Genomic DNA, 18317 nt, shown 5'->3' with positions numbered 1-18317 from the left:
AAATATGTTACCGATATAATTTGTAAAAACATTCTGTAGAAGCTTGGTGTTGTGCTTTTATTTATATTATCAAGACAGGACCACAAAAATACATATACAGGAATAATATGAACATGAAATTTTAATTGCTATTTTATAGTGCAACAAGTGGTGAGTTGATCTTGCACTTTAAAAAGAACATTATATAGAGATGGAAATCACTTTAAATTAATATTTGGGTTGACTATTTGATGTGAAATGATTGTACATGACTATCAAAGCTTGTAAAAGATGTGGTACATAGACTGGAAATAACTATTTTCCAATAGATGACAGGTTTATAGCGCATAAACAATTTATATTTCAATACTATATTATATTATTAAAAAGATCAGCACGATAATGGACCATTTATTTTGTATTTTTTCTCTGAACTCTACAGCTGAGTGACAGTGAAGTCAGAGAGCTCTCGCTGCACAACAGCCTGGAATGGTACGAGCCAACATCCAACCACAGGAGCAGAAGCAAGTCTGTAGTCCTTCACCATCACCCTGAAATAACAACATACAATTAATTAAAAATATATAATAAAATAATATGCCAAAATTCAGTTTTATGGAAGTTCAGCTAAACGTACACTACTGGTCAAAAGCTTATAATAATTCAGATTTGAAAAATTGAGCACCGAATTAGCATATGATTTCTGAAAGATCTTGTGACACTGAAGACTATATACATTTTTTTTTTTTTTGTTGATATGATTAACCTTTATTTAGAATATAATTTGTCATATAATCTCTCGGTTTTAAGTCTTTCCTAAATTAAATCAAACATTTTGTTTCTATGTCATTTTTCCACATTTTGACTGGTAGTGTACATTCATTGATCACTTACCAAGATGTCTTCACTTCTTGGTCCTTTAACTTCAAAGTTGGGGTTTGTGATCCTGGGATCTCCTCATATGAAATACCAGACTCTCCTTAAAATATAACCCACAGACATTGTAATGTTTTGTGAGTTTTGGATTAATAACCACAATATCATCACTGACAGACCATCTTTGTTATCAGTTAGGTTTAGTGCTGATACACAGCGTGTGATTGATATTGTGATACTCTTACCTAAAATGCCTGTAAACTTGACATCTTTTGGCTGTTGCTGAACAGCAGGCCACAGAAACGTAGTCCCTTTTTCCTTGTGAAGCGGAATAATGACACGGATATTTCCCATGGTGACGGCTATTCCTTTGCTCCGTAGAATCAGAGACACACTGTTGAAACAGAGAAGCTGATGAGTAAATTCTAGCTCTCAGATTAACAAAGAGACTATAACATACTGTACATCAATTTAATGAAACACATTTGAGTAGTATTTACTCTTCTGAAGTGTGTTGGGTCGGTCCCTGGCCCCACAAAAACTCAACATGATTCTGGCCGTCGTGGTATGTGATAGACGTTGTGTTTATTGTCAGATGATGCTTTGTTTTGTAATGAAAGGCAATGATTTGGAACCCACTTTGTCCAGTCATGGATTCTCCGTTCATAGAGAACTCTAGGACACACAGTATAAAACATTTCATGCAAGAAAAAGATGAAATTCAATTGGAAGTGCATGTAGTAAATGTGTAATAGTAACCTGAAGCTGAATCCTGGAGGAGTTTGAGTTTGTGAGGAACAGGAACCTCAAAACAAAGTGGCTTAGACTGACCAACAACATCCAGCAGGAATACATTGTCATGAACAGGTGGAGCTAAGACTAAACATAACAAAATGCAGCATCGTAATTATTCAATAAAAATTTATTTTGATTTAATGTGCATTTTTGTATGTGTTCACCTGACACAAGGCAGAACCAAAGTTACAGTGTTTCATACATACCAGTGAGCAATCTGCCGTCAGGTCTGATATCTATAAAAGGGGGGTTCAGTCATTAAAATATCAAAGACAGGCTATTTATGCAGTAATTCAAGTCACAGCACTCATTATGTAATAATAAAATCAATAAATTATGAAAAAGCTGTAATAATGCATTTTTTTATAATATAATTATAATTACATTAAATTGTTTACTAAATAAACTGTACCAAATGTGGTAATAACTCTCAAAATCACAACAGTTATTCATAAAATATGTCCTAATAATTATTATCACAAAACTAGAGCTAAATTTAAATTAAATTAAAAATATATATTAAAAAATAATATTTCCAGGATTGAAATATATTTTCACATTTTTCATACTTCATTTCAGAATCACACCTAATGCTTGACTTGATTTATTTCCACACCATTATGTGAGCCTTTGTCACTGATAATCAAAGAACATTTGATTTATTTTAGCTAAAATTGAATTATTATTATTATTGTTGTTGTTGTTGTTGTTATAAAAGGTTTTTGGAGACAAAATGAACATTTTCATACATACCATGAGCTACTACTGCAGATGAAGCTGGGAATGAAGAAGGTTTAGCAATTAAAAAGACAATGAAAGACTTTAATTTCTCATAAAGTACAATAATTGACATTAACATAATAATTGGACATAAGTAATAATTCGTAATAATAAGTAATAATAGAAAATAAAATAATTCGACAAGACATACATGAATGTACATGGCAGTTGTGTTTATTCATTACAGAATCTGGATGATAAATGTAGAAGAGAAAATAAATGAAACCACCTACGTATAGCCTGAAGAGGGTCAATGTAATATCGTCCACCTGAAAACATTTTTATTTGTATTTTATTTTTTTATGTTGTAAGCATGAATCAAGGACCTGTAAATTACGAATTTGTTTTTCGTTATGTGTGTTGTATAGTAAGCCCATAATTTTTCACCCTTTACCCCATTTTCCTATCCCTTTCCCACCAAAATTAGTATTCATATATATATATTTATTTATTTATTTATTTATTTTTTTTTTTTTTTTCAAAGCAGTATTTAGAAAAAGAGCTAGTCTTGATCTGAAGCTGAACTATGGAAGCAATAAAATACGAAGCAGCACATTTTCACATTTTACATGTGATTTTACAAGAAAAAAAAAAAAAGACAATAAAAAAAGCCATACCACGGTGCATTGAAGGAAAGCTATTATATCGCAACACTCCTGATACTCCTGGATCTCCTGGTGGACCGGGAAGACCTCCCTGACCCTGTTGCGGCCAGAATCCATGTCCTTGGAAATGAAAAAAATAAAGTACTTCAGGGAAGGTGCAGTATATTAAAGTAAGCATGAAATAAAATGTGTATGTGTAGTATGTGTTTCACTTTTTCAATTATGATCTTGTCAAAATATTTTAATCAGTCTTGTAATGAAAGACTTCTCTCTGGGGATGAATGCAGGACTTAAATCCAATTAACGACTAATGTAATGTACATTTTTCGATAAGCTGTTGCACTTGGATGTGCATCACAATCCAGAAGAACAGATCTGTCACTACTAAATTCTCTGCAATAGTTTATGTAAATAGAGTAATAGAGTAGTTTGTTTCATCAAACCTACCATGAGGTAGAGGACGCGGCATCTTTGCTAATTAAAATACAAAGAGAAAAGTGTTATTCACTTCGTATAGAGGCCAGCCAAACTCCATTCCTGAAAAAAATTTTAATTTCTTCATTTCATTTCTTCAGGTCTGGACAGCTGCTTCATAATAGACATTAAAGTTGTTCTAACTGAAAAAGACATGGACTGCGTGTTTTAAATCAATCTACTGCATAAAGTGCTAAGAAATACATTTGACTTGACTGGAGCGCAGAATTGCAGAGCTCAGGAAAAACTATCAACATAGCTATGATCAGATGCTTTCTTAACTGTGGTTTTCTCACCACTGTGTTTTGTTGTTTCAATTATTTTGTAATGGATGCAGAAAAGAAGAGATGCATGCAGAACAAATTGTACATATTGATCATTACATATTTATTCCAGCAATGGAGACGTTTATTAATGGTAAACCACTGCTTGGATAATTGTAATGTCTTTTTAGCCCTATTTGCTAAGAATGCTAAAGAACTTTGCCATGTGTATGTCAGAGCCTTAACTTGTAGGATGCACAAATTAAATGTTTTCCTTTAATCATCTTTTATTTATTAGATATATTTAGAAGACATGGATGGTAAATGCATTTGTTTAGAACTCTGAATATTGCTGCAGTTTATTTAGCTTTCTAAAACAAAACTTGCACAGGGTTTGTACACTTTCATTTAGAACGTTAGTGTAACTTTTCAGGTCTCACCTGGAGGTCTGGCCGGCGCTTCTCCTTCTTTGGGTTTGTCGGCAACTTCCACTTCACCTTCCTGTGGCTTGGTAACAACCATCGAGGTGAGGGGAGTGACAAACTGGTATTTCAGGGAGAGTTTAAGAGCTTCTTTGTTTTCATCCTCTTTCTCTTGTCCTGTAAGAAGTACCCTAAAACAGAAAGATGTTTTCAATGTTGAACTTAAATCGCAGATTGTCATTTCACTCATAAACTTACTGTCTCTCCAGAAGCTGCTTCACTGTAAGGTAGGCCCATAATCTCTGCATGAAATCTTCATCCTCAGGAGGGACATCACTGGGGTCTTTTGTCATTATAGTGTCCTGATACGTCACATTACTGCCTTTCTGCTCAGAAATAAAAATACTAGTGAGCATTTTAATCAGGAATACTGTCAGTAACACTCTGATCCATAACCCACTACAAAAACAAAGCTATTCTCAGCTTCTTCAAAATCGATCATTGATCCTAATAATATGCTGCTAAAGAGAAGATTGGCGAAGATCTTACTGATAGTGCGATGACTTCAGTGGTGAAACTCTCCACACTGTTGTCTGTGATTTGTCCTGACACCACAATCTCAGAGCCATTGAAGTACAAGCTAAAGCTGGTCTTGGTAAGTTTTGTCCCTCCTGGGTATTTAAGTTGAATATCAGTGAGGAGAGGGACGGCAACTTCATCATAGAAGCCCTAAAAATCAAGCAAACTTTAAACGCGCACAAACAAATTTAGGCATTGAGGATGAATTCACAGATGATTGTCTGTAGTTCACCTGCAGCTGTAGATCAGCGTCCGAATCTTCATAAATCCTGCGAGCAACTCCACCATTTTCCAGTGACATCTTTGTCAGGAAGTCAAAATTGACATCATATCCAAAACCAAGACAATAGAGCGGAAACTTTGTCCCAATGGCTTCTTTAACATTGGCCATTATCCTCTCTATGTTGGTTTCACCTGTATGTAGCAATCACAAAGTGTCAAGCTATAGATTACCTATGAAAAAAAGTGCAAAAACACAAGATGTGCAGATTGACAATATTAATTTCTAAGGCAGTTCTGATGCCCCTTTTCCTTTAAACAGCTAAATATTAGAGTGGGAGTTTGTATGTATCAGTATTTCTGTGCCTGAAGTGGGGTCTCCATCAGTCAGCAGGATCAGGATGGAGGCTGTTCCCTCTCGTGGATGTCGACTGATCATGTCCACTCCTGCTAGAACTGCAGCGTTTATGTTTGTGGCTGAAGGAAGACCAAACATAGTTATGTCACTGTGAGGTTCAAACTTCTTTCTCCTTATGTAACATTAGCGCTGTAGCTCACCTCCTCTATCTCTGATTTTCTTCACAAAAGATTTTGCATTCTCCAGGTTTGTCTCAGTAGCTTTGAGGAGTTCACGCTTCCATAAGCTAACCTCACTGTCAAATGTGATCAATCCAAAGTGATCGTCCTCATCAAGATCTGTCAAAATCCTCAGCAGTGCCACACGAGTCTAAAGAATGTCAGCACATCTGAAATTTACACATCTTCCTCCATTATGATTGCATATTCACATTTACCATAGATGGACAGCTTTGTTTTGTTTTGTTAGTTTCTTGTACTTATTTAAAGAAAGCAACTTCAATACAGAAATCCCTGTCCTTTTACCATAATAATGCAAAATGCTGTGAGGTTCTCACAGAATGTATACTGTCAAAACATTTCATAGCTCATTATAAGCTTTTGATTTGACTGAAACGTTTGACGTTTACCTGATCCATTTTTCTGCCAGACATAGAGCCACTGCGGTCAATGACAAACACCACATTTTTGGAAATACGTGGAACATCAGAGGGAGCAAAGTAGTGGACGAAATAGCCATTTGATACCTGACAGAGCAGAGAAGGATATAATTCTAGAATACCGTTAATGTCTTTTTACATGGCCAGTCTTTCATTCTTTCTGTTTTGATCATATTATTTTAATCTTTTAAAGCATGTTTTTGAAAATGTACCACGACTTCTCCTTTGGGACTTCGTCTCTCAACATCGTATGTTATAAGCAGGTCTCCATTCAACCCATTTTCTCCACAGCTTTTACACTTGGTCTGTTGATCTTGTGTGGGGTAGAAGGTCACCCATGCCTGAAATGATCAGTTTGGTCATCTGGTATCTTTAGTTGAAGTGTATGAGCATATTTAGCGCATCTAAACTGTGTTTTAACCCTCATTTAAACTCTTACGTCTTTGTCTGCTCTGGTGGTTTTGATGGCATTGGTCAGATCACCGGTGCTCAAATCTCCTTTCACCTCCAAGAAGGAAATTCCTGGTTTCTCTTGGATGTGCACATCCATCTAATGGAAGTAAAAGAAACATTATCTCTCTATCCATATAAATTGATTATCCATATCCTCCTTGTATCTTCTTCTACCTTGAAGTCAGCCACCGGCTGCATCGGTTGTGCGTTGATGAGTAGCTCATATTTACCGAGGCGGCGCTTTAACAGTTCCTCGTAGGTCAACTCAAAGGTCACTTTACTAAAAGCAGCCACCGTCACTGAAGTTTTAAAGTCCTCTAAAGTCCTTCCAACAGATCTGAAAGAGAAAAAAATCCCAGCATCTTACTAAACATGCTATAAATGCATATTTTATTGACCCAATTTAAATAAATTCCAGTACTTGACCAGTCCAGCACTTTGTCCCCGAGATACTGCTTGATTGTATTGCTGCTGAGCTTCTTCTTTTCCCTTCACAACCCCATCATATGTTGTTCCCTCTATGGTCCTATTGAGAAAATGACACGATGACATTCTCTTAACTTACATTGTGTATCTCGGACATATTGCATAAAATAATTTTCCATCATACAGAATTAGTAGCACCACTTTGTTTGTATTAAAATGTTTGTACTGTTAGCTTCTCTTTCTTTAATACGCTGAAAACAACAACAACAAAAAATCTCATTTGGCTGCAGCAGATGGACCTGATCTGACGGCAACAAACTATAAATGGCTTCTTTATCTCTTTATTTCTACTTCTGTAACATTACTCTTGTTCACCCACATTCTGAATTTGCTGATGAAGGCGTTCTTGGGAATCTTGACCTCAAACTGGATTTCTTGAGATTCATTCAGTGTGTTTGCAACACGGCTTGTGATGACTGTTGTGGCATAGCGACTGGTGACCGTGGAGTTAATGTAGAAGCTGTATATATCCACATCTTGTTTCTGTGGAGAAAATGAATAGTTAACTCAAATTAAAGTATGGTCAAAGTTATTGGCTTGCGCATGTTAACTATTTGTTTAGAATTGCTCAAATATTTACTGCTCAGAAATTGGTTGGAGAAAAGGGCCTTTGGACTAAAAGACAAATACGTTTTGAAGACTGCATCTCAGTGTACACAATTGAGCAATAGTTCTTAACCACACAGTTGAGGACAAATGGTTAATTTTGTACACTGTGTTGTGGTTTTAGAAAAGAAAAAACATAAGACAGACAGATTACTGTATATGACAAACTGTAAAATCAAAATACATTATACAATGCTGTTTAAAAGTTTGGGGTTCCTATGATGGATTTTTTTTTTTTTTCTTTAAAGTGTATGCTCACCAAGGCTGCATTTATTTTAAAAATAATACAATAAAACAGTTATATATTATTATTATTATTATTATTATTATTATTATTATTATTATTATTATTATTATTATTATTATTATTATTTTCCTGTGGTGCATAGCTAAGTTTTCAGCTCAAGAATCAATGTGCATTAATTAATGTTGCAAACAGTTCATAGCTTCATATTTTTATGGAAGCATAAGAGATATTTCATGATTCTTTGGTGAATAAAGTTCAAATGAAAAGCATTCATTTGATCTAGAAATAATATTTTGTAACATGCAAATTATATTTATTCTCACTTTTGACCAGTTTAATTAATAAAAGTACATATAAAAATTATTTTACTGACCTCAGAATTTTAAACAGTAGCATATATTTTAAATTAGATTAAGACAAGACCTAGCTTGTCTTAATCTTAAATACAAATATTAAATCTGTTGTTTTATACTGGTAGAGTATTTTAGAATTCTGACTCAGTCTTCTTCATCTTGAACTTAAATTTGACCCTCACCTTCTTAACTGGATCAGAAGTAGCTGAGATGAGAAAGACGGCCAGTAGAATCAGCCAGAGAGCTGCTCGATCCATCATGACCTGCACAGGACATCAACTGTCCTCCAAAAGCACACTACCTTTAAACTCTAGTCCCGTCATGCTATTGGCTATTATTGACCGGATGAAGAAACCTCCCCTTTATTTGCAGTCAGAGTCTCTTGATCCCCACATAAGTCAATATCAAAGCATGCTTTTCTAGAAAATATATTATCTAATTTGTAAATGCATTTTGTAGAAACTTGTCAAGCTTTTATTTATACTATCAGACAGGACCACAAAAAAGCATATTTTCCAGAATATACACAATTAATATTTGGAGAGACACCAGTCGAAAACATTTTGGTATGCATTTTTAATTGCTATTTGATCAGACATTTTGCCAGCTAAAGCCCAGGTGCATTTAATGTGGGCAAAGAAGAACACATTCAAAGCATGCTAAAGATGAAAATTACAATTTCACAGCTATTTGACCAACAATTCCCATTTAAAGAATATGTTATACTGTATTATTGAAAAGGGCAGGTTGACAATGGACAGTAAAAATATTCTACAGCTGAGTGACAGTGAAGTCAGAGAGCTCTCGCTGCACAACAACCTGGAATGGTACGAGCCAACATCCAACCACAGGAGCAGAAGCAAGTCTGTAGTCCTTCACCATCACCCTGAAATTACAACATATACTTATACTTACTTAAAAATGCCAAGATGCAGTTTTATGGAAATTCAGCTATGTACTGAACACTAGGCTACTAGTCAAATGTTTGGAATAATCAAGATTTGAATAATTAAGCACCAAATCAACATTTCCAAAGGATCACTGTGACACTGAAGACTGGAGAAATGATTCTGAAAAGCCAGCTATGCATCACAGGAATAAATGACATGTTAAATATATTAAAATAGAAAACAGTTTATTTTAAATTGTAATCATTTTTTTTATATTATTGTTTTTACTGTATGTTTTTTGGTCAAATAAAAGCAGCCTTGGTGAGCATAGGAAACTTCTTTCATAAATGTAAAAAAATAATAATAATTTGTACATTTATTGATCACTTACCAAGATGTCTTCACTTCTTGGTCCTTTAACTTCAAAGTTGGGGTTTGTGATCCTGGGATCTCCTCATATGAAATATCAGCCTCTCCTTAAAAATAATCAACAGACATTGTAATGTTTTCCCAGTGTTGGTTTATTATCCACAATATCATCACTGACAGACCATCTTCAATATCAGTAGAGATTAAATATTGTGTTGATATAGTGTGAGCCTCTCACCTAAAATACCCATCAAACTGACATCTTTTGGTTGTTGCCAAATGGCAGGCCACAGAAAAATGTCACCATCTTTTTTATGAAGAAGAATAGCAAGACGGATGTTTCCCATGGTAACGTCCATTTCATTGCTCCGTAGAATCAAAGTGACACTGATGAAACAGAAATAAGCGCTGTTCACACTAAGAACTATAACTATCAATTCAACCTCAATATCACAAAATGACAAAATTATATATTTTTTCAAATTATATATATATATATTTTTTTAAAATTATATATATTTTTTTCATTTGAAATATTCTCTAAATGTAAACAAATTTAAAATGTGAACAAATATATATATAAACTTAAACAGTAAAAAAAAAAAATAAAAATAAAAAAAAAATATATATATATATATATATATATATATATATATATTTTTTTTTTTTTTTTTTTTTTTTTTTTTTTACTGTTTAAGTTTTTTACTTTTCTCTCTCATGGTGGGTGAGGTCTTGTTCCCATGAAAACTTAACAGTTTTCTGCCCATCATTGTAGATCATTTCAGTAGTGCTGAGCAGAAGGTGGTGATTAGCTTTGTAATGAATAGCAATTTGACTGAATCCTTCTCCTCCAACTGACTCAAGTTCCCCATTCATAGAGAACTCTGAGTAAAGAGAATAAACAAACATCACTGTAAATTAACAAATTAAAGCAATGGAATGTTACTATTCATTAAAACAAACTATACTAGAAATAGTATATACTAGAAACCGGAAATCTGACCTGATAGAATATTCTGCTGGAGTCTGACTTTCTGAGCAAGAGGAACATCATAACAAAGTGGATGAGCACTACCAGAAGATTTCAAAATCCTAACGCTCCTCGCTGAAGGACCAAAAAGCAAATGAAGGAATGAAAATAGGGAAATATGATGTCAGATAAAACGAGACACTGCACTATTTAGGATGAATACACACAAGATCCACATACATGGAGGAGAAGTTGTCAGAGGTTTCAGAGTTGGACTTTCTATTGCTGTTAGGACAAAAAAAAAGGAGTAAAAAGTGAAAAGGTTTGTCCCATCCAAGTGCACAAACACACACACACACACACACACACACACACACACACACACACACACACAGCAATTAATAGTGAACATTAATTCTCATTAACATATTATAATACACACACATCTCAATTTAGGACGCTGTGGAGAGGTTCTTTGTCCCACCATGACCTTGGACACTATGATAAAAGAAAAAAAGAATTAGATTGTGGGGATTCACATGAATTGAAGTAACAGAAAAGAAAGTGATGTACAGGAATAGGATGGACTGTTTGGCGCCCTTAATCTGGAAGTACGAATCGCATGACCTGCAGTGCGGAAAAATCACATCAGACAAGTTACTTCAAGTTACTTTCCAACAAATGAAACCATAGCTTGGCTAATTATAAAAGCATATTTTTAGTTACTTTCCATTAATTTCCTTTTTTTATATATTCAAAAGAAATCTGATTGATTTGTTTGGCAAAGACATAAATGTGCAATTTTAACAAAATATGTTTTATTATTATTATTATTATTATTTATTTTTTTATTTATTTTTTTCATGAAAAGTTGTGGACCTGATAACATTTTGGATTTGGGCGCGGCCTTTTGTCTTCTTGCTAGACAGGAGAAATAATGCTCATTAGCAAAATATAATGACGTAAAGATTATTCTGATAAAAAAATGTACAAGTATCCATCAGCTCTTTCTCTTTATTTCATCTTACATGGTTTAATACTTCCTGATGAATGCCTATTTGGTTCTTTTTCTCCCTCTTTGGGTTTGTGGTTAACCTGCATTTCTTCATTCTGGGGCTTGGTGACCACCATTGATGTAATCGGTGTGACAAATCTGTACTTCAAAGAAAGATCAAGGGCTTCTTTCTTTGCGTTTTCTTTTTCCAGGTCTTTTAGAAGCACCCTGAGGTGCATAAGAAAAATCAACATGAAAATTCTGTAATCCCACATATAAAATACATACAGTTGAATCAGTTAAAAGTATGCGTATTTACATTTTCTCCAAAAGCTGCTTCACTGTAAGAAAGGCCCATAATCTTTTAATGAAGTTCTCGTGTTCAGGTCTGTCACTACTGAGGTCCCCTGTAAGCACACTGCTGTTATATACCACCTTAGTACTTTTCTGAAAAATAAAAAAGAAGAAAATAATTTTCAGAAACCTTGCTGACCTAGTGGGTCAACCTACAAAAAGAAAAATGCTGAAAAAAAGGGAAAAATTCTGTCAATATTTACTGACCATTAAGTCATTCCAGACCTGAATAATATTTTGAACACAAAAAAGATAATTTCTAAGAATATTCATGAATTACAACCTAAACAAAATCTTATAAGAGCTTACGAGTTGGAATGACATAAGGGAGTGTAAATAACTACAGAATCTTTTGATGAACTATATATAAGGGGTTTTTGTGATCGTACCGATAATGCAATGACCTCAGTGGTGAAGCTTTCCAAACTGTTATCAGTGATCTGACCAGCTACCACAATCTCAGAACCATTGTAGTACTGGCTGAAAGTGGATTGGGTTAAATTGGCCACCCCTTGGTAGTTAAGTTGGACATCAGTCAAGAGTGGGATGGCCACTTCCTTGTAGAACCCCTAATAAAATTGTGCAAATACAAGGGCGTACACAATAATAATTTAACATATGTATATGTTTAGTTTTGGGAACAGCACATGGCGTACTAGAAATGACTTAAGCCTGACTCAAACCCAGGTCACTATCCCCATAAGATTTCTTTGATTATATTTGACCTGCAGCTGTAGATCGGCATCAGAATCCTCATAGATCCTGCGACCAACACCATTATTTTCCAACGACAACTTCTTCAGGAACTCAAAGTTGACGTCAAACCCAAATCCCAAACTGTACAAAGGGAATTTTCCACTAATCGCCTTTTTCACATTTTCCAGGATCTTCGCTGGGTCAGTCTCACCTTTTTACAGAAAAAAAATATATTTTATTTTATGCATGGCAATGAAGAAAAATTTTAAGTTTTACTGCTAATAGTGTAATCAGTAATATTTTAGTGTAGTGGGTCATGCATGCATTTTTAATGTACATATACAATACAGTCATGGCCAAATGTACTGGCAGTGACAAATTTAGTGTTTTGCAAAGAATTTGCTTCAGTATATGTAGATTTTTTTTCACACGTTTCTATGGTATACTGGAAAACAGTGATAAGCATTTCATATTTTTTAAAGGCTTTTATTGGCAACAACATTAACAAGACGTTATGCAAAGAGCCCATATGCAGTGTTCTTCATAACCTCTGCGATTCGCTCTGGCATGCTGGATATCAGTTTCTGGGTCAAGTCTTGACCGCTGGCAATCTGTTCTTGACTAACTCATTTTCAGAGCTGATTATAATTTTTGGGCTTCTGCTTATCCATTCACCTTCTGAGGACTGACCACAGGTTCTCTATGGGATTAAGATATGGTGAGTTGCCTAGCAACAGATCCAAAATTTGAATGTAATGATCTCTGAATCACTTCATTATCACCCTTGCCTTGTGGAATGGTGATCAACTTTATCATCCTGAAAAATGCACACCACAACATCTGAAGCAGCACACTTTTTATGAAAATATATGTCACTGCCAATAATTTTGTCCAGAACTGTGCAATATTAATGTACATATTCAAGAGTGCATGCAGGAGTGAATCAGATATTTTGTGCCTGTGGTGGGGTCTCCATCGGTCAAAAGGATCAGGATAGATGCCGATCCCTCTTGTGGGTAATTGTTTATCATGTCCACAGCTTTAAGCACTGCAGCATTTATGTCTGTGGCTAAAAGGAAAGGAAAAATACATGTTACAAATACATGTAATTTAGTAAACCTAGGGTGGAAGTCTAGGAAGCCTTGATTGTTTTCAATTGTTTGACCGGTTAATCAATCTACTGAAACTATGGAGATCATATGTTTTCTGTATGGTGTCAGTAAGGCCATCATTTTCTCCTGAGGGTATTTTTCTCATTTATACATGTATTCATTCATCTAGAATGCATTTGGTCAGTTAGCAGATGGTGGATACTTTACATCCTCCACTATTAATCCTCTTCACAAACATCTTCGCTTCTTTCACGTTTCCTTCAGTTGCTTTTAGGAGTTCAGGTTTCCAGGTTTCAATGTGACCACTGAACGTGATCAATCCGAAGTGGTCATCCTCATCAAGATCACTCAAAATCTTCAGCATAGCCATACGAGTCTAAAATATAATGCTTTCATCAGCTAAAACTAAGGAAAACCATAAATATGTGAAGAATTTCTTCTGTATTATTTGTAAGTTTCAACAATTCACCCAGTAAAACCCAAAGAAGCAAATTAAAAAGAAATTCACCTGCTCTATTTTTTTGCCTGACATAGAGCCACTTTTATCAATGATAAACACCACATTTTTGGGAATGCGCTGAATATCTGTAGGTGCAAAGTAGTGGACGAAGTAGCCATTTGATAACTGAAAAAAAAAAGAAAAGAATATTTGACATGTAGGACTGAGTTCCTACACTCTAACTGAAAATGAATGAGTTGTTTCACTTTGTTGCTTTAAACTGCTGTCAGTAAACATGTTCTGGTTGTCATCACATTTGTCTTTCTGCCAGTTTAAATTGAAATACCCATGTGCACTACATACCGTCAGATCTCCACTTTGTTTTTGTCTCACAACATCATACATAATGATCAGGTTGCCATTCAGACCATTTTTACTACAGTCATCACACTTTTTCTGCTGGTCACGAGTGGGGTAGAACTTCACCCATGACTAAGTTTGCAAAACAGAAGAAATTATTTCATTCCAAAATATTCACATATTCAAGCAAGAAGTTGCTTGTTTTCTGTCATCAATTTGCATTTTTATCACTCACATCTTTATCTGCTCTGATGGTTGTGACAGCATTGGACAAATCCTTAGTGTTCAGACCACCTTTGACCTCCAAGAATGAAATTCCTGTATTCTCATGGATGTGTACGTCAATCTAACCAAAATAAAAGTCATTTATTTTTTATTTCTTTGTCTTTTTCCATTATGATGATCATCTATAAATCTTGATTTTGTTTTCATACCTTGAAGTCAGCCACCGGCTGCATCGGTTGTGCGTTGATGAGTAACTCATATTTACCGAGGCGGCGCTTTAACAGTTCCTCGTAGGTCAACTCAAAGGTCACTTTACTTAAAGCAGCCACCGTCACTGAAGTTTTAAAGTCCTCTAAAGTTCTTCCAACAGCACTAAAGAAATAGAGACCATTAAAATTAAATAATACTGAAATAAAAATCTTTTTATTGAACTCTTAGTTAATACTAAAGAAACAAATATCTTAACAATAACAGTTATCTACAAAACTAATAGCATTTGCCAGACACTTTTATCACTGTATTTATAGTAGTAAAATGTTAGTTAATGGAAACCCATGACTTTTGGGTTGCTAGCACCATGCTCTACTCTTTGAGCTATGGGAATAATCTTTTTATAATACAAAGTACCTGACCAGTCCAGCACTTTGTCCTCGAGATACTGCTTGATTGTATTGCTGCTGAGCTTCTTCTTTTTCCTTCACAACTCCATCATATATCTTCCCCTCTATGGTCCTGAAAATTATTGTTATTATTAGCTAAATAAAATCTGGAACTGATGTTATTAGACAGAATGGGGGGCAGTTAAAATTAATGTACTACAATTTATTTTTTAAATAGTTAAATTTAAATGAGATAAGTCTGGCTGTTCACATGAGAATAGTGTATGAGTTAAAGAGAAAGTTTAGTTTTACAGTCACTTGAACATTTAAATTCCTTGGATTTGGATAGTGTTTGTGTATTTACTTGCATTCTAAACTGGCTGATGAAGGCATCCTTGGGAATCTTGACCTCAAAATGGACCTCTTGAGACTGATTCAACAGGTTTGCCACACGACTTGTGATGACTGTAGTAGCGTAGCGGCTGGTGACCGTAGAGTTAATGTGGAAGCTGTAAATATCTATATCTTGTTTCTGTATTAAAGTGAACAAGTATCACCATCAGTATGTGCTCTTACGACAGAGTTTGTTCAGTGCATCCTTTGAAAACAAACAACCCCATAGTACATGTGGACTTTCTCCTCAAACATTATCAGTTATTTACTTGGTATTTTGAGCCTACTTTTGCCATTAATAACAAACAGATATTTTTTTAATTTTAACAGAGAGATTTTAAAAATAAAATTAAATGACGGAAGATTTTGTTTTAAGACGACAGTATTCATTTGGTTTAGTTCAATTTTCCATTAACTGAAGATTTAAGACAACTGAGAAATAAAGTACATTTGTACTTTTTGTTTCTGACTGTTGATTTTACCTTGTTTTCAGCAGCCAAGTTGACACAGGTGAAGAGAAGGCCGAAGAGAGTTAGTTTCAGTGCAACTTTGTCCATGGTCATCTGTGAAGAGTCGGGGAAGAAAAAAAAAACAACAACTAGTGAAGCCAGTAGCTACAGCAGGCTATCAAAGGCAGGGCTCAGACACTTTCCAGTGCCCACTTTTAAAAATGTCCTTATATGGTAGTAGACCATACAAACATGCAAAACAAGGGAATACAAAATAAATACAACAAATTGCATAACAAATGAAATGTAATGTTATTTAATAAGTAGAAAACTTTATAATAATAATAATAGTAATTGATCGAAACAGATTCAAATAAATAAATGTGTAAGATAGAGGAAAGATGGCAGCTGCTTCTGTGGACATACTGTATGTTCAAAAGGTGACATTCATGTATAGGTAAGCTTTTAAAAAAATAATAATAAAAACTGGTGCAACTGCACAAACTGAATGATTATAATAAAGGAAGTCTTTTATTATGCATTATTTGTGCAACACCAGCCTGGAGTTATAAATAGTCGCACAAAGAAAGAGAAACTCTCTGGTTACTAACATATCCTCAGATTTTACTACAAATACCATAGTTAAACTATGGTTAGTGTAGCAAAATCATGGTAAATTTGTGGTTACCATGGTTTACCTAACCATGGTTTTTTGGTTTTATTTGTGGTTAATCCACGGTTAATTTCCGTAAAGGAAGACTGGGTTGCCAGGTTTTTACAAGAAAAAACTTTTGGTTACTTGACGTAACCTCGGTTCCCTCAACTAAGGGAACAAGCTATATGTGTATGGGAAAAACTCATTTTTTTTCAGTCTGCTGAAGCCTGATTTGTTCATGTTTGTGTAGCTGCACAAACCAATGGAGGTTTGACCCGCGAGAAGGGGTGGGGCAGACCGTTATATAAGTTGGCCCGTAGCGGCATTCATCTGATCCTTCAACTGAAGTGACAGTCATCGATTCGCGCAGCTTGTAGTGCTGCAAGTGACATTATGCTTGTTTCCTTATCCCAACACCAAAGCAAGGAGAATAAATTATAAGGGCTGCAAGTCAACTGAACTGAGTGACTCAAATGGGGGCCTTTTCAGGGCCCTCAGAACCATGGATAATTCCCAACATGGCACTGTCTGAGGGCAATGGAGGATTCAGTCTCCTCACCCCCTTCAGAAATTTAACAACCAAGTCGTTCCTGCCCATTGAGTGACCCACCTTGAGAAAATGATTTTTCATGATTGCTACTACAAGGAGGGAGCATTTGGTTTCCCTGACTTGCCTGATGACTTGGGGAATCACAATCCATTCTCACTCCAAAGGCGTCAAAAACCGAAGCATGGTCAAGCGCCCCTAGCGTCACTTTTATGAAGCCAAATGTGCCTCTCGGCGACTACTCACCCAAACTGTGGAACTGTCACTGATAGCAAGTATCGCGATGTGTGCTGAATGAGACTTCTTGAACGTGATTTCACAGCGATAAACATCTCATGTCCTCGTGTTGAATTCTGACGCCAAAGGTTTCCCACTGAAAGCAATGAAGGTCGTAGTGCTTCGATATTCGACGCCGAGAGGCACATTTGGCGTCATAAAAGTGACGCTAGGGGCGCTTGACCATGCTTCGGTTTTTGACGCCTTGGGAGTGAGAATGGGTTGGTTTTCAGGAGAAAATTAGTGTGATAAATGCTGAACTACGTAAAAGACAACCTGACTACACCAACATATCAAAAATCTAATGAGACGCGCGCTTTTTTTTAAAAGAGTTTATTTAATGACAAAATCAACATGAGAGGTCATGGACATGTTCCCATTTCTTCGGTTTCCACAACTTGTGAGTATTTGTTTTAAGTGTTGTTTCTTTTGAGTTTAGTATTTCCACTGCATTTTCAATGTTTTTTTTTTTTGTATGAATAAAAACAGTCAAAAATGTTTCAATGAATTTTTCTTTCTATTTATTTTCTTTCTTTTTTTTTGGTAGCTGTTGCATGAAGTGAAGATGCAGTTTGGGAAGGACCTTCATCTTAATCTAGAGACTGCTCTTCAAGTTCTGAACAGTTTACTTCAGCAAATTGACACAAACACAAAAAGTATGCTCTTTTTTTCCCTTAACACTACCATAAGTTGCTTGGTTTGTTGAACGGTTACTGTAATAAATCTATTTATACCATGGTTTGTCTGAATATCTGATTCTGATCTGCTAAAAGATGTGCATTAAAAACTTTGATTCACAGGTAGTTCCAGTCAGTTTAATTACAATTAAAGTTTAA

General features: G+C 35.1%; 2 protein-coding genes across 2 annotated transcripts; both read right to left on the bottom strand.

The window, feature by feature from the left end:
• Positions 1-42: 42 nt before the first annotated feature.
• On the bottom strand, positions 43-8491 carry LOC113055482 (inter-alpha-trypsin inhibitor heavy chain H3-like). The gene is made up of 23 exons (XM_026221834.1): positions 8336-8491; positions 7267-7430; positions 6883-6987; positions 6636-6798; positions 6448-6558; positions 6221-6349; positions 5979-6095; positions 5551-5719; positions 5359-5469; positions 5006-5187; positions 4744-4923; positions 4453-4580; positions 4213-4385; positions 3483-3509; positions 3048-3155; positions 2664-2699; positions 2404-2427; positions 1857-1886; positions 1615-1734; positions 1356-1530; positions 1101-1249; positions 874-958; positions 43-530 (listed from the first exon to the last, which is right to left on the bottom strand). The coding sequence occupies exons 1-23, from the start codon at positions 8411-8413 to the stop codon at positions 416-418; spliced, it is 2679 nt and encodes an 892-aa protein (XP_026077619.1). The 5' UTR covers positions 8414-8491; the 3' UTR covers positions 43-415.
• A 221-nt stretch (positions 8492-8712) lies between these two features.
• Positions 8713-16196, bottom strand: itih3b.1 (inter-alpha-trypsin inhibitor heavy chain 3b, tandem duplicate 1). Its single transcript, XM_026221835.1, has 22 exons — positions 16037-16196; positions 15530-15693; positions 15190-15294; positions 14772-14934; positions 14573-14683; positions 14341-14469; positions 14047-14163; positions 13746-13914; positions 13385-13495; positions 12456-12637; positions 12120-12299; positions 11696-11823; positions 11411-11604; positions 11262-11303; positions 10956-11009; positions 10827-10880; positions 10623-10667; positions 10416-10517; positions 10119-10296; positions 9651-9799; positions 9435-9519; positions 8713-9039 (listed from the first exon to the last, which is right to left on the bottom strand). The coding sequence occupies exons 1-22, from the start codon at positions 16115-16117 to the stop codon at positions 8925-8927; spliced, it is 2658 nt and encodes an 885-aa protein (XP_026077620.1). The 5' UTR covers positions 16118-16196; the 3' UTR covers positions 8713-8924.
• Between the last annotated feature and the right edge of the window lie 2121 nt (positions 16197-18317).

Source organism: Carassius auratus, chromosome 36 (assembly GCF_003368295.1).
Source record: "Carassius auratus strain Wakin chromosome 36, ASM336829v1, whole genome shotgun sequence".
Classification (NCBI taxonomy): Eukaryota; Metazoa; Chordata; class Actinopteri; order Cypriniformes; family Cyprinidae; genus Carassius; species Carassius auratus.
Note: the sequence above shows the minus strand (reverse complement) of the source record. Positions and strands in the feature narration are given on the sequence as shown.